The following is a 15,534-nucleotide window of genomic DNA, read 5'->3' as shown; positions in this document are numbered from 1 at the left end:
TTTATCACATATTTATAATTATGTGCTTCTTATATATCAAATATATTGTCATTTTTATGATCTAGTTGAACACTTGTAACATTCCGTCCAATCATTCATCCAAAATAAAATATAATTTAAAAAAATTATACTCTAAACAAGTTTATATATATATATATATATATATATATATATATATATGAATATATTGAGTGTATAAGTTGAAAACTTTACTAACGTGAAATTTATAAAATTCCATAATTTTATTATTGAAAAATTGGCCAGGATTTTAATTCTGGTTGCCAGAATAGTTAGCGGAATCCGAACTAAAAGGTTAGAACATTCACCGAAATATGAGTTGGTCATCGGAGTCTTGCTGGAAACTTCATTAGAACCTCATCGGATTATGCCAGTGTCTTGTTGAAATTTGGGTTCGTCGACCGAAAACAACATCAGAATCCAAACTTGGTTGGCGGAAACCTCATCAGAGTTTCACCAAAACCTCTCACTTTCATCTTTCTCTCAATTTCTTAGATTTAGGCTTGCTCAAGTCTCGTACTTAGAAATGGGCACTTCTCTAACCTTTTTATATGCTCCAATTTAATTATAACTTGTTTAAATGTAGTCATTAATCCAAAAGTCCAAAGATAGTCAGCCCATCAACCAAAGGTGGACAGAGGGGTGGGCAAAGGTGGTTTGTAGCCCACAAAAAAAATATATATATTCTACTATATCAATATTAGCCCAGTCCAAAAAATATATATATATTAATAGTATTAGCCCACCTCTGTCTCGCATCTAAACATAAAACGTGTTAAAACAATAATGTGTAGCAGGATTGGAGATGAATTTCTTACTGAGTGCATGACCATCAACCTTGAACGGGAGCTTGTTGGAAAATTGACTTGAAATCTATTATTGAATAATTCGAGTCTTTAAAGGCTCGTCGAGCACAACATAGATAGATATTTTGTAATCTTTGCATTCAAATATTTATCTATTTTATGTTATAATTTTTTTTTTTTTTTTTGCTTAAGAAATTTTATTATTAAATTTATGCTTAATATTAGCCCACCCTAATAAAAAAATCCTAAATCCACCCTTGCCATCAACCATTAACCCATGTTCAACTAAGAAATAATTTACGGATCTCTTATCGCATGTGTACTAGTATTTTCTTTAATGATATACTTGTGAACTGCATAATTGTAATCATTAACAGTTGTATAAGTTCACGAGACTTCAACGTAATTCATCCCTAAAAATTATTAATTGAAATAACCAAATAGATTCAAAGTTTTGATAGAGAGTACTCCTTGACCGTTATTATTGCTCTGTAAGCATTTTATTGAGCCGGGTGGTTTTTACTAATACCATTTGATAATTTAATTGTCATTGCGGTTGGGATCCCAAATCCAAATTTCGAAGAATTGTGGTTTGGGATCCAAATCCAAATTTTGAAGAATTTTTTACTTGATTTGAGTTTAGATTAACGGCTCTTGCGACAATTTAAATATGAAATTTTAATTGCAGTGGATTCGATTTGATTCAAAGCAAACTTGCAACTTCAGACTTGTATCAACTAGTATCTTTTAACCATTTTAATTCCGATCTAGTAAACTTTTGTAAGCCTAACAAAAAGGAATAAAAACTGATGTGGAAAAGGTACGCGTGAAATGTCATAATCGTTTAGGACAGCAGTCGGCACATCTCACTCTGCCACATCGGAAGGGCGGTTTGGTCGGTTGCCATTGGCCGCCACTATGAGAACTAAAACAAGAGGTCCAATTATTGTGCAATGACCAAACTATACAAATTCAGCCACCAAAACTTCAAGCTACATGCAAAGACCAAACTAAACTAATTCATCCACCAAAACTTCAAAAACGGTATTTTGAAAGTAACTAACTATTATTATATGAATTTTATTCCTAAACTTCAATTCTCTTTTTATTTATCGTTTTTTGATTGCAATAATGATATTTTGTAGCTTAGTAATTTGATGTTGGATTTTTTCTTGCTTATTGGGTTCTATGGATCACCACTCCATTAAAGTTTCATCAATTCAGTTAGGCTCTAAAGGTCGGTAACAACTCTTTTTCTTCTCTTTAAATCATAAAAAATAATTTGTATATGTGTATGTGTATCTAAACATAGTAATAATATGTTGTAGCAAGGATTGCAACAATTTTTTTTTATTAGATTTGAATTACAAGTATTTCCTTTACCAACCACATCCAATTAGTATACAAACACTTTCACTTAGTGAAAATTTTAAAAAATTTAGAAGGTCAACATTAATTTTCCTATACAAAATCACCATTAATTGTCATTTTATTTAAATTTGGTGCAAACGTTGAAAAGTGAAGTGCGGATATGGCTTCCCTTACAAGTATTTCCCTTACCGTTGATATTCCCACTCCACTTTTCCTAAATTGCACTACATTTATCTTTTTCTCCTTAAAAAAATGACAAAAAAGTCCTTAAATTTATTAATGCACCATTCCTAATTTATAATGTCATAATTACCATTTATTCAACTTTAACATATTTTTACCTTTTTTACTTTATTTACTATTTTTTTTTTCTTTCTATTTGTTTTTTTCAGAGCACTCCTATCGAAGAAAATAATTTATTCCATACTAACAATTTAATTTTTGACAATCAAAAGAAATAATTTATTCCATAATGACTTTTTTTTTTTTTTTTAACAATTGAAAGGGATATTATTCAACAAAGTTAATTTTTTTTAGCCAAAAGAGGTACCTTTTTTTTATAATTTTTTAGGGGTCTGTCAAAAAAATTATTTATTAGATAAAAATAATTTTTTTTGTCTTATCAAAAGAGATAATTTATTCAATATAGATATAAAAAAAAAAAAATTAATCCTCTTCTTTTCATACTTTTTTTTTTTTTCTTTTGGGGGATCTTGACAAGAAAGATAATTTCTTCAATAAATATTTTTTTTTCATATCAAAAGAGCTAATTTTTTTAGAAGTTACTTTTTTTTTTTTTTTTTTTTTGGTCTGGTCAAAATAGTCAATTTATTCAACATAAATTTTTATTTCTTGGTCCCGTAAAAAAAATATATATATTCAATTAATTTTTTGAGTAGAAATAAGGAGAAGAAATTTAAAATGATAGCTTTTTCATTTTAAAAGTAATAATTATTTACTTGTAAAGTTAGGATTAGAATTGCCATTTTATTTAAGATTGTAATGCAAACGTTAAAAAATAGAGTGCGAATATTGTCTATCTATTAATTTTTATACAAAAAATTACCATTTAAAACTATAATATCTAACCTCTGCTAGACAAAAAAAAAAAAAAAAAGGGTGATTCGAACAATAAAAGTCTTATATATAGTAATTTCAACAAGGATGACTTGAAATGATTTTTTAAAAAAATGAATTTTAAGCGGGTCAATATAATTATTTAATGGTTAAATATAACATTAAAATATCATTTTTAGTAAGAACGAATATGTTGCGTGAATGACGAACGAGTTGACGACTTGAGACGAAAAAGAGAAAAACAGTAAATAAATAAATAATCGGTTGGCTTGCCTGCGCCCGAGGTTAATCTCGTAATTTATCATTAATTGAATGGCGAATCGGACCTTTTCACAAAGCAACAGCATTCGAAATAACTTTCATCCTATTGGCTGTTACATGGCCCGCCCACCGTCCCACAGCCCGAGGTCCAGGACTACTACATATGACAACAATAATCTCTCTCCTCTCCCAGGCTTTCGTTAATCTCTCTCTCCCTTGTCGTGAACTTTGTTTTTGAAGAACAAGCAAAACAATTTCTAAAAATAGTTTGCGAAAAGCAAAACAATTTGTCTTTCACTCAGGCAAGCATCTCTCTCCTTTCTGTTCTTATTTATTTTTATTTTTAATTCATTTTTTAGTTCTCTGTTTCTGTATTTTTGTGCTCTTTTGCTTTGCCATAAAAATTATTTTTTTTCAGGATCCTTAACTATGAATATAGGGTGTTCCAATTTGTTTTATTTTTGTTATCGTTGTTATCGAGTTGATGAAGTATGAGATCTCTAGTTGTTAAATGAATAGTTATCGGCACCATCTAAATCAGAATACACTTCTTTATCGATTGTTTATTTATTTTTATTTGGATCGCTTCTTCTAATAAGTAAAGTGATTCTACTCCACTTCAGATCTTTTGTGATTTTCTGTTTTGAAAGCTTTTAACTTCGGATCGCTTATCATCAATATATTATCCATTCGTGTGCTTGAGTAACACACCCATGTGAAGGTTCTAGGGCGATCAGCTTGGTGTTTTGCAGAATCAAGAGGAAGCTATATGGTTCGTATGAATCTTATTTGATCCTCGGATATCTCTGCCCTTTCTTTTTGATCGGTCAATTATCTTCAATCCATTTCTTTTATTTATTTATTTTATTTTACTGATACAAAAATTCTGACGATTTGATCGATCTAAAAAAAGAAAATTAACTTCCGAGTTTTGATCCATTTCTTCCAAAAACAGAAGGATTGTTTTAGTTCCTACCATCACGTTATGATCCAACCAATTTTCATTGTACTTTCTGGAAATTTATTTTCTTTTCGGTAAAAGGAAAGATGTTTAAGAATCTTAAATCTTTTTTGACCCAATTGCAGTGGTTTTACTCCCTCCTTTTGTTTCTTTTTCTTTTTCTTTTTCTTTTTTTTAGCAACAAATCCCCAGAATTTACAAACTGCAGCAACTCACCCCACTTTTTAGCTGCCCGATAACTAAATGGGAGCTATGGAATTACATAAATACCCATAGACATCTATTTTGGAAGGGGTACGATTTTATACAAGGAAGCTGTTGTAGTCTATATGTTATATATATATGCTAGGTATAGGGTTATATATATATATATATATATATATTTATGTAGTAGGGAGAGTAACAAGCGGAACATTAGTGGAGCAGTCAATAATGTCGGGGCAACGCAAGAGGTAGATGACAGAGGTGATTAAGGAAAACAGGGCACGCGAGTTCGGAGAGGGTGACGATGTGCAGGGGAGTGGGTGTGATGGTGCCTTGAATTACAATGACTGGTTTGGAAATTGAACGGAGGTGCTCAAGAAGTAGACTAGACAAAATTGTGTCATCAGAATAATGAAGTCTTGCAAGATCAGAATTATAAAGTCCATTAGATTATCTTTCACTAGTGTAGTTAATTGGATTGGAATTGAGTTATGGGTGTGATGGTGGGTTAAATTTCAATGACTGAATGAATTTCAGAGACAATATGTTGCTTCAATTTTTCTTTTTTATGTTTCTTTATCGTTGGGTATTTATGTAATTTAGGTAGTGGGTGCGGCTTTTTGAAATCACAAGGGTTTTAGTGTAATTGGGCCAATCTTTTTTTTACTGCAAGGAGATTGTACCGTTACAGGTTATAGAGTGTGTGGTAGGTCCTCAATTTTTTCCTGAATCAACGTACTAGTTCATCTTTTTATCACACATCAGTGTACTACCATAACTATATACCATATATATAGAAATAAAGATTCTCAATACGCGAAAAGGGTATTAAAACATGTTTAAATTAAGCTGTCAGCACGATCTTCACAATTTTCTAGAGAGTTGGAGGGTTGGAGTGACACCCACCTCTCACGTTTCATTTGTTGTCTTGGCTTTGCAGGCAACAGGCAAACAGCTGTTTTTTTTCCTTAATATAGTTGGATTTGTAGAGTTGTATTCAGTGCCTTTTCAGTTACAATTACTATAAAGTAGTTTTTGCTTAACAACATATCATTATTACTTAATAATGTATCACCATTTTTACCAATAGGCTCTAGCCTGAATTGTTTAAGTTCTCCCTCTTTAAAAGGATGTTGAGTCTTCCATGGGGACAAAATATGAGTGTGTTTGCTTTACCATTCAAGAGAAATAAAAAATAAAAAAGAGATCATCATTTTGTAGAATAATATCTAATTTTCTTTTTCCTTCTTTTGGGGGAAATTTTAGTCCGAGCATCTTTTGTGATCTACTCAGCTTTTTTATTTTTTATTTTTTATATTTTTTCAACTTCACTTGAAAAAAAAAATCTATTTTCACCCATTTTGATTGGAAACTTCATATTATATAGATGACTAAGACATTTTTCAGCCCATAATATGGAAATTTACGAAGTGAATAAGAAATCCACATAACACAATTACTTTGTTGGACACCTCTAGTCTGTAAAGAAGTTTGATGCCCACAAGCTGTGTTCACATTGTTGGCAAGTGCAAAGTCTTAAAGTATTGCCGCCATCCTTTTAAGTTCTTGAATGAAGTCTATGATATCTTGTTGCTCCTTCGGACTTGACTTTGCCCCATTGCCATTGTTTCCTTTGCAATTGTTAATTTTTTTTATGAACACGGCAGAGTCACACAGCACTTAAAGAAATCCCATCTGACAACGGATGTTGCATTATTGGACATTCCACTTCATATTACACCTCTTTGTGGGGCTCAAAAATATAAAATAAAAAACTTCTTCTTTTTTCAGCTCCTCGTTTTTAGCCAACTTATTACTCTTCCTCAGAAGTCCTATGCAACCAACAAGGATACTTGCTCAAAACAAAATAGATAAAAGAAGGGCATCAAAGTAGTTTTATTTTGAGAATTTAGTACAAGTACATAAAATTAAATTAAGGACCTTACAAAAGTAAATAATATTTTCAGTATTCTTTCTTTCTTTTTTGTTTTATTCGAAAAGAAAAAGAAAATTGGAAACACACAAAATCTCTTTTGAAGTCCCGATAATATACTATATGTAGCTAGGTGTGCCAACCATTGCCTATTGCATGCTTAGGATCATAGAACAGTACGTTGAGAGCATCAAGTTTAATTCAATATGCCATAAGAACAAGATAATGATATTGGAATTCACCATAACCTAGGTGAGTGAACATTTGTGAAGACAAACTAATACAGTATGCTATTTGACTGCATAATAATAGTATATGATAAAAGCTATCAGGGAGCTTCTCTTGCCTGAGCACTTCTCATGATAGACTTATTGTTTTTTGTGCATGATGGATACATCCCTCTCTTGTTCACTTATCAAATTTGACAGCCCAAACAATCACAAGGGACTATTGTCCTACAAAGGAAATGAAAAGTATAAAACATAATATTGGTCATTGTCGAAGCACAGACGACAACAAATGTTCCATTATAATTTGGCTGGACTTGCATAACTGCCTTGGAAGATCATTGTTTTTTATATGGTATATATTTTTTTCCTTCTTCCCCTTTTCCAAAGATTGTATACATGCAAAGAAGGATTACGTAACAGCATTTCTTGGGCTCTGAAATTAATACCAAGTGTTTTAGACAGATCTAATGGGTTCAACATTCAATTTTAATATTGATTTATCAAATCTGCAAAAAAAGAAGAAAAAAATTCACTACTCAGAATTTGGTTCATTTTGATAAAATTTTCCTATAATTTTAAGCCTTGCATCAAGGTGATGAAATACAATGAATCTTTTGGGGCAACCTGTCATACCATGGTCCCATCCTTTTCCTTCACAATCTTGTGAACCTGTCATACTGTGGTCCCATCCTTTTCCTTCACCATCTTGTAAAGTTAAGATTATATGTGAGTTTCTTTATTTAATATTTTAACTTGTGCTTGTATACCAATTAAAAATAAATAAAATCACGGTCCTACACATGTAATCTCTACTTTATCTTTCAATTGATCTAACTTTGAAGTAATTTTGTGCTTATGTTAATCCAGTCTCAGTAAAAAAATTAAAAGCCTACAAGGTGCAATTCCTTCTGATATGGAAGAAGAAACGCAAGCAAGTCCAGAGATAACAATGACGAAGGTTGTGGAGAACACACACAACATAGCTGATCGCATTAAGGTAAAGTTGTGCTTTTTTTCTCAATTATGGTGGTTGAATTATAACAAGAGGCAAGCACCTGAACATTTTTCTTTGTTATATCAACAATGAATGATCAAATGACTTGCCTAAAAATGAGTTTTGTTTCTATGTGTGGGACTACTACAAAGATGCACCAGATGTGGCAAACTATGTGCACCTTTGAGTTTTTTGTCAAATGAGACTTGATGGAAGTTTAAAAAAAATAAAAAATCTGTAGCATTTGATTACCAAATTATTCACACCCTTTTAGACTGGAGCCATTGCAGAATGATAGTATAAGATTTGAAAGAAAGTCTTTGCATAGACTCCTGAATTATTCGTACATTTAACAAGTTCAATTACAAACTTGCTACTTGTTTAAATGCTACACAAAACACCCCCGCCCAAATCCACCTGAGAGAGAGAGTAATTTCACGGCCGGATACAATCATATTTTTCATTTTCAAGGCCACATAGATACATACGTTAGGGCAATAGATGGTTGCTTTAGTTGAAACTTCTTAGGGTTGTAAAACATCCCTCACCCATTTTTTCAGACTAGGGGAGTGTGCTTGAACTTGAATTGGAGAAAAAGTCAGTGCAGAAACTGTTGTTACCAGATTTATCTGTTTTAGTGCATCCCAGGCTGACAGGATCCTGGATGCATGTTTAGTTATATATAGCCTTCAAAAATCTTAACCTTTTGTAGTACCCATGGCATGCTTGTTGGATTCACCTTAATGATATATTACCTCGTCCTTTGTGCGAAATTGGTTTTAAATGTAAAATTTATGTGATTTTTGCTAGTTATGGTTCTTAAATATGTGTTGCTTCCAAAACCTTATTGCAGTTGACAAATGAAGACTTGAACCAAGTGGAAAGAGAAGACAAAAAGGAAGAGGAGGAAACTGCCTTGGACGGAGAATTTATAAAAGTAGAGAAGGAAACCTTAGATGTAAAGGATGGTTCCCGAATTGCTGAAACAGTGTCTATTGCAGATGACAAGACATCTGTCATTGAGCGAGGCTCATATAATTCTTCTGCAAGCAGAGAATTTCTAGAAGCCCAAGAAAGGTCAAAAGAACTTGAGCTTGAGTTGGAAAGAGTAGCTGGAGAATTAAAGCATTCTGAATCTGAGAATACACGGCTGAAGGATGAAGTCTCACTTACCAAGGAGAAGTTGGAAGAAAGTGGAAAGAAATATGAAGACCTTGAACTTGATCACAAAAAATTGCAAGAGCAGATCATGGAAGCCGAAAAGATGTATCATCTACAGCTTAATGTTATGCAAGAGGCACTGCAAGCCCAAGAAACAAAGCAAAGGGATCTGATAAATGTGAAAGAAGCATTTGTTGATCTTAATATTGAACTTGAAAGCTCAAGAAAGAAGATGGAGGAGCTGGAGCAAGAGCTACAAACTTCCACAAGCGAAGCACGGAAGTTTGAGGAATTGCATAAGCAAAGCGGTTCACATGCTGAATCAGAGACGAAGAGAGCCTTCGAGTTCGAGAAGTTGCTTGAACTGGCAAAATTGAGTGCAAAAGAAATGGAAGATCAGATGGTTTCCCTCCAAGAAGAACTCAAGGACCTGTACAAGAAGATTGCTGACAACCACAAGGTTGAGGAAGCTTTCACTAGTACTGCAGCTGAGCTTTCCACAGTTCAAAGGGAGTTGGAGCTTAAAAAATCACAAATGCTTGACATGGAGCAGAAGCTCACATCAAAGGAAGCTCTCATAAATGAATTGACCCAAGAATTGGATCTGAAGAAGGCTTCAGAATCTCAGGTAAAGGAAGATATCTCAGCACTTGAAAATCATTTTTCATCAACAAAAGAAGATCTTCATGCAAAGGTTTCTGAGTTGGAAACAGTCAAGTTGAAGCTGCAGGAGGAAGTGAGTGCAAAAGAATTGGTTGAAGTTGGGTTGAAAAACCAAGAAGCACACGTCTCAATGAAACAGGAGGAACTGGCCAAAGTGATCAAAGAAAAAGAAGCTCTCGAAGCCACTGTGGCTGATCTAACTAGTAATGCAGCACAGATGAAGGAGATGTGCAATGATCTTGAGAAAAAGTTGAAGTTGTCTGATGAAAATTTCAGTAAAGCAGATTCTCTTCTGTCTCAAACTTTGGCAAACAGTGCAGAGCTGGAAGAGAAGTTGAAATCTCTGGAAGAGCTCCATCACGAATCTCGATATGCAGCAGCAACTGAAGCGCAAAAGAATCTCGAGCTTGAGGAAATCCTACGAGCTTCCAATGCAGAAGCCGAAGAAGCAAAATCACAATTGAGAGAGCTTGAGAGATGTTTTATTACGGCAGAAGCGAGGAACATGGAGCTAGAGCAACAGCTCAACCTGGTGGAACTAAAAAGCAATGATGCCGTTAGAGAACTAAGAGAGTTTTCTGAGCAAATATCTCTACTCAATGCCACATTGAGAGAGGTCGAGGAAGAAAAGAAACAGATGAGTGGTCAAATGCAAGAATATGAGGATAAGATAACTCAACTGGAGTCTGCTTTGAACCAGTCATCTTCACGTAGTTCAGAGCTTGAGTTGGAATTGAAGGTTGTTGCAGAAAGATGTGCAGAACATGAAGGGAAAGCCAATACAACCCATCAGCGCAGCCTAGAGCTTGAGGATTTAATCCAGATATCACATTCCAAAGTAGAGGATGCTGGCAAAAGAGCAAGTGAATTGGAGCTGATGCTTGAAACAGAGAAGTACAGAATCCAGGAGCTTGAAGAACAGGTGAGCAAGCTAGAAAAGAAATGTGAAGATGCTGAAGGAGATTCCAAGGAATTCTCTGATAAAGTATCTATAATTGAAGCAGAACTCAAGGCATTCCAATTAAAAGCATCAGGCCTTGAGGTTGCACTGCAAATGGCCAATGAGAAGGAAATAGAGTTGGCTGACTGTTTGAATTCAACAACAAACGAGAAGAAAAATTTAGAAGATGCATTGACAAATACAAGCATGAAGCTTTCTGAAGAAGAAAATTTACTCAAGGTTTTGCGGAATGAATTGGATCTGACTCAACAGAAATTAAATAGCTTAGAAAGTGATCTTAAGGCCTCTGGAGTAAGAGAAAGAGAGGTTATGGAGAAGCTTAAATCCGCCGAGGAGCAACTTGAGAAACAAGGAAGAGTATTAGAGGAAGCTACTACAAGAAGATCAGAGCTTGAATCATTGCATGAAACTCTATCCAGGGATTCAGAGATGAAACTCGAAGAAGCAATTGTGAAATTCAACAACAGAGATTCGGAGGCAAAATCGTTATATGAGAAACTGAAGACTCTTGAAGATCAAGTGAAGACTTATGAAGAACAGATAGCTGAAGCATCTGAGAGATCTGTATCCATTAATGAAGAGTTGGATCAGATTTCAGTGAAATTGGCTTCTTCAGAAAGCACAAACGAAGAACTCAAAAGAAAGATATTGGAGGTTGAAGATAAAGCAGCAGTGTCTTTCTCAGAGAACGAACTGTTAGTTGAGACAAATATACAGCTCAAAAGCAAGATTAATGAGCTTCACGAATTACTGAACTCTGATCATGCTGAAAAGGAAGCCACTGCTAAGCAACTTGCTTCTCACATGAACACTATTACTGAATTAACAGATCAATGCTCAAGAGCCTCTGAACTTCAGTTGGCAACTGAAGCCCGCATTTCAGAAGCAGAATCACAATTGCAGGCAGCCATTCAGAAATTTTCCCATCGGGATTCAGAAGCTAATGAATTGAATGAAAAGCTTAATGCTTTTGAAGAACAAATAAGAATGTATGAAGAACGGACTAATGAAGCATCTGCTGTTGCCGAAGCGCAAAAAATTGAGCTGGAACTGACTCTCTTGAAATTAAAGGATCTGGAAAACATACTGCAAAGCAAGACCAGTCATTTTGAAAAAGAGAGTGAAGGGCTAGCTGAGGTGAATTTAAAGCTCACTCAAAAACTGGCCACGTATGAGTCCAAGCTGAATGATCTACAAGCAAAACTGTCTTCAGCTTTTGCTGAGAAAGATGAAGCAATTGAACAGCTTCACTCTTCAAAAAAAGCAATAGAAGATTTGACAGAGCAGCTTACTTCTGAAGGGCAGAGGCTACAGTCCCAGGTTTTGCACTTAAGAAATAGTCTTTCCATCCTCTGATAAATCATTTATGTCACAATTAGAAACACATTTTATAATTTTTTTTTTTTTTTCCTGACAATTTCTGATCCAAATGTGTTTGCATGGGACAGATATCTTCAGCTGTGGAAGAGAACAATCTGCTTAATGAAACTCATCAAAATGCAAAGAACAAACTTCAGACTGTGATACTTCAACTTGAAGGACAACTGAAAGAACAGAAATCAAGCGAAGATTCTTTGAAAGTTGAGATGGACAATCTAAAGGCTGAGATAGATGAGAAGGTCGTGTTGCAAAATCACATGAAAGAGCTTGAGGAACAATTAGCTTCAGCTGAAGCTCGAGTAAAAGAAGAGGTACTGCATATCATGCTAATCCATACAAATAAGAATTTGTGATGCTTAAATTTTTTTAAGTTACAAACAATTCTAAAATTTTCAGAAAAGAAAACAAGAGGGGTTTTGTAATTGACTGTTGAAAATCACTGTTCTCGATTTACATTTTCAATGAAGCAGAAAGAAGTAGACTCTCGGATAGAGTTGGAACGTGAAGCTGCTTTGAAACATTCATTTGAGGAGCTTGAAGCTAAGAACAAAGTGGTCCTACTTCTAGAAAAGAAAGTCGAAGAGCTTGAGCAAAAATTGCAGCTGGTTGATGGTAAATCAAAAGATAAGGTAATGTTTTTCCTGCAATCTGTGTATGTATATATGTATTTATGTATGTGTGTATTATTTTAATTTTTTATAATGTTCATAATTAGAGAGAGAATACTACAGCTCATAATTGGAGAAAGAACACTGGAGAGTTTTGGTGGATAATATTACATCTTCTCACCACATTAAACATTAAGATGCATATGTATAAAATTAGAAGCTAGCAAAAGTATGTATCTCTCACTCTGCTTGAGAAAGAAAAATGACACTCAGTCCATCTGCAGTAATGCATCCAAATATGTTGACTTTGTCACAGGAATTTCAAATAATTTTTACTTTTGAGATTTAGTTTTTCTACTATTAGCTGAATAGCTACCTATACTTGAACTATAATGCAGGATAATGGAGGCAGTCCAACTGCATTAAATGACGGAATAGAGGTGAAATCTAGGGACATCGGATTGACCATCTCAACTCCATCAAAACGGAAGAGTAAGAAAAAGCTTGAAGCTACTCCTGCTCAAACGTCCTACTCCTCACCAGACACCCATACTCACATCACAGGGGTTTCTTCTGCCATGACCTTGAAGTTAATTTTGGGTGTAGCGATGGTGTCAGTGATCATTGGCATAATTCTTGGAAAACGTTATTAGCTATGGCTTTGCAGGTTTTGGTTTTGCCTCTATGTTCAGAGTTTTTCTTCTTTTTCTTTTTGATAAATAATTTATGCACCATATCGGAAAGCTTTGCAGGTTTTGGTTTTGCCTTTATATGTTCAGGGTTTGAAGTTGATCAGGAAATGGTTTTCATTTGTATTCCTTACCTGTATGCATAGAAAAATCAGTTGACTCGTGTATTATTCAAGTTTGTACCTAGTTTTTTTTATCAATTGTGTTGAAGAATAATTTTGTTCTTGGTAATTCTCAAAAGTCATAGAGTTGATTACCTGTTTTTGTTTCTTTTTATATAAAGTTGTGGATCAGCGTTGTCACGTTGTTATCATCAAGCTAGGTTTTGATTCTGATCTCATGCTACCAAATAATGATCTTTATAAGATAAAATCTTCTTCAGTGTTGCTATGCAGAATAAACGAAAGCATGCAAACTGAAAAAGTGAACTATTTATAGGTTGGCAAGTAAGGTTGGCAAGTAGAGGGGGAGGAGGATTGAATAGATTTTGCACTTGTGGAGGAGGACAATAGTTAGATGATGGATTGAAAGAATTATTGTTTGGAAGAGAAGTGAACTTGTTTTGAAATTGATCCTGAGATTGTGGGATTCAATTTTCTTGGCCTTGATTCCGCCATGACAGATTTGAGTAATCTCTCCATCCCGAATTATAAGTTTGTCGTATGGATTGTAATTCGGTCTTAGAGAATGTGGCATTGGCCTAATCTTGAGGAAATTCAGAAGATTGGCCCATTAGAGGAAAATTTTAGGCAAGATGAGAAGGATTAGAGCAGATGGAGCATGCCTCATGTGGTATAGAGGAGTGCGGAGAAGGAATGGGAACATACCCCGCTGCCAAGACTTGGTCAAATCTCCGGGTTAATGCTTCCATTTGAGTAGCTAACTCTTGAGTTTTCTCAATTTCAAACAGATTTTCTACCTAATGGACACTAGAAGCAGACCTAGACCTAAAAGTAGAAGCATGTTGGACAGAAATGTCAAAGCCTCGAAGAATTTCCAAGCGTCATCCGCACTTTTGAGAAAGGAACGCACCACCACTTGAGGCACCAATCATGTTCCTATGAGGCTCGGCTAAACTATCATAGAATATTTAGACCTGATGCTATTTTGCAATGTCATGGCGTGGATATTTTCCAAGAAGATCATTGTATCTTTCCCAAGTGTCATGTAATTGGTCTCCCGGGATTTGGGAGACCGCCATGATTTCTCTACTGTTTTCAGCGACGATCGGTGTTCCCAGAAGAGAAGGTTTCACGACGAAGGTATTGATTCTGATGAGGAAAAAAGAGGAGAGTCATTATTGTTCTCGCAGTCATTCATGGTGTTTTCGTCAGAGAGTCATATGTATATCTTATGGAACAGGATCAATAATCGATCAGAATCGACGCAAAGCTGGGGTTTCTAACTACATGGTATTAAATTGGGATTAGGGTTTGGTAATTTGGTGAATGAAGAGGAAAAAGAAGCTCTCATGCCTATTGTTGCAGAGTCCATTTGCGGTTGTTGCAGAGTCCATTTGCGGTTAAAACTTGGCACCCACCATTGTCGCCCGAGAGAAAGAAGAAATAATAGATAAAATCTACAGGTTGTGAGGAGATGACCGTACAGTGCGGACCTTGGTGGTGGAGAATAGAGTTATGGGTGCATGGATTAGTTACTATTTATTGGGTCAACTTGACCTGGCTTTTTTGACCATCCAATTTGTGTTTGGTTTCTGTTATTTTGTATCTTCTTGTTCCGATGTAATTTCATTCATGGAATGATGGAAGATAGTAGATTTTGGATTGATAATTGGATGGTCGGAGACGATGGGAAAAGTGAGGATTCATCCTTGTAAGCTTCGCCTGGCTTTTTTTATCGTCCGGTATTTTTGTCGGCGCCATCTCATGCGAGCATTATAAGCAGTGCTATTCTTGGCCGCATAAACTGAAGTTACGTCTAGAGAGGAAGAATAGAGAAGGGAGTTGGATATTACAAATGATTTTTCTGATGATGTAAAAACAAAAAGAAAGAAAGAAGAAGAAGAAGAAGAAGACGACGACGACGAAGCATGTATGACCATCGTTGGATAAGTGGTGAAATTGTCAAAAAATAATAATAATAATAAATAAATAAATAAATAAATAATATAAAATGAAGAAGAAGAGGAAGAACATAGTTGGATAAGAAATCTAATTAAAAATAATTAAAAAAAAAATTAAACTACTGAAATTCAAT

At 34.6% G+C, this 15,534-nt stretch overlaps 1 protein-coding gene across 2 annotated transcripts; it reads left to right on the top strand.

The window, feature by feature from the left end:
• The first annotated feature begins 3,708 nt into the window (after positions 1-3,708).
• On the top strand, positions 3,709-13,573 carry LOC132309020 (uncharacterized). Of its 2 annotated transcripts, none has more exons than XM_059807375.1 (6): positions 3,709-3,835; positions 7,729-7,858; positions 8,709-11,960; positions 12,089-12,331; positions 12,488-12,649; positions 13,027-13,573. In XM_059807375.1, the coding sequence occupies exons 2-6, from the start codon at positions 7,775-7,777 to the stop codon at positions 13,279-13,281; spliced, it is 3,996 nt and encodes a 1,331-aa protein (XP_059663358.1). In that variant the 5' UTR covers positions 3,709-3,835; positions 7,729-7,774; the 3' UTR covers positions 13,282-13,573. The 2 variants fall into 2 exon arrangements, with proteins under 2 accessions (XP_059663358.1, XP_059663359.1); XM_059807376.1 differs by having other exon boundaries at positions 3,710-3,835; positions 12,491-12,649.
• The last annotated feature ends 1,961 nt before the right edge of the window (positions 13,574-15,534 follow it).

The sequence above is a fragment of the Cornus florida genome, unplaced genomic scaffold (genome assembly GCF_030987335.1).
Source record: "Cornus florida cultivar Cherokee Brave unplaced genomic scaffold, ASM3098733v1 CherokeeBrave_3.0.0_Hap2_Chr05, whole genome shotgun sequence".
Classification (NCBI taxonomy): Eukaryota; Viridiplantae; Streptophyta; class Magnoliopsida; order Cornales; family Cornaceae; genus Cornus; species Cornus florida.
The sequence above is the reverse complement of the archived record's forward strand: the minus strand, read 5'-3'. Positions and strand labels throughout refer to the sequence as shown.

What these genes read in the sequence shown, in the direction of transcription:
- LOC132309020 (XM_059807375.1), top strand. Translation starts at nt 7,775, where the DNA reads ATGGAAGAAGAAACGCAAGCAAGTCCAGAGATAACAATGACGAAGGTT. An exon ending in GGCAGAGGCTACAGTCCCAG is followed by an intron (nt 11,961 to 12,088) that starts GTTTTGCACTTA and finishes TGCATGGGACAG; the next exon opens with ATATCTTCAGCTGTGGAAGA. An exon ending in AAGCTCGAGTAAAAGAAGAG is followed by an intron (nt 12,332 to 12,487) that starts GTACTGCATATC and finishes TTTTCAATGAAG; the next exon opens with CAGAAAGAAGTAGACTCTCG.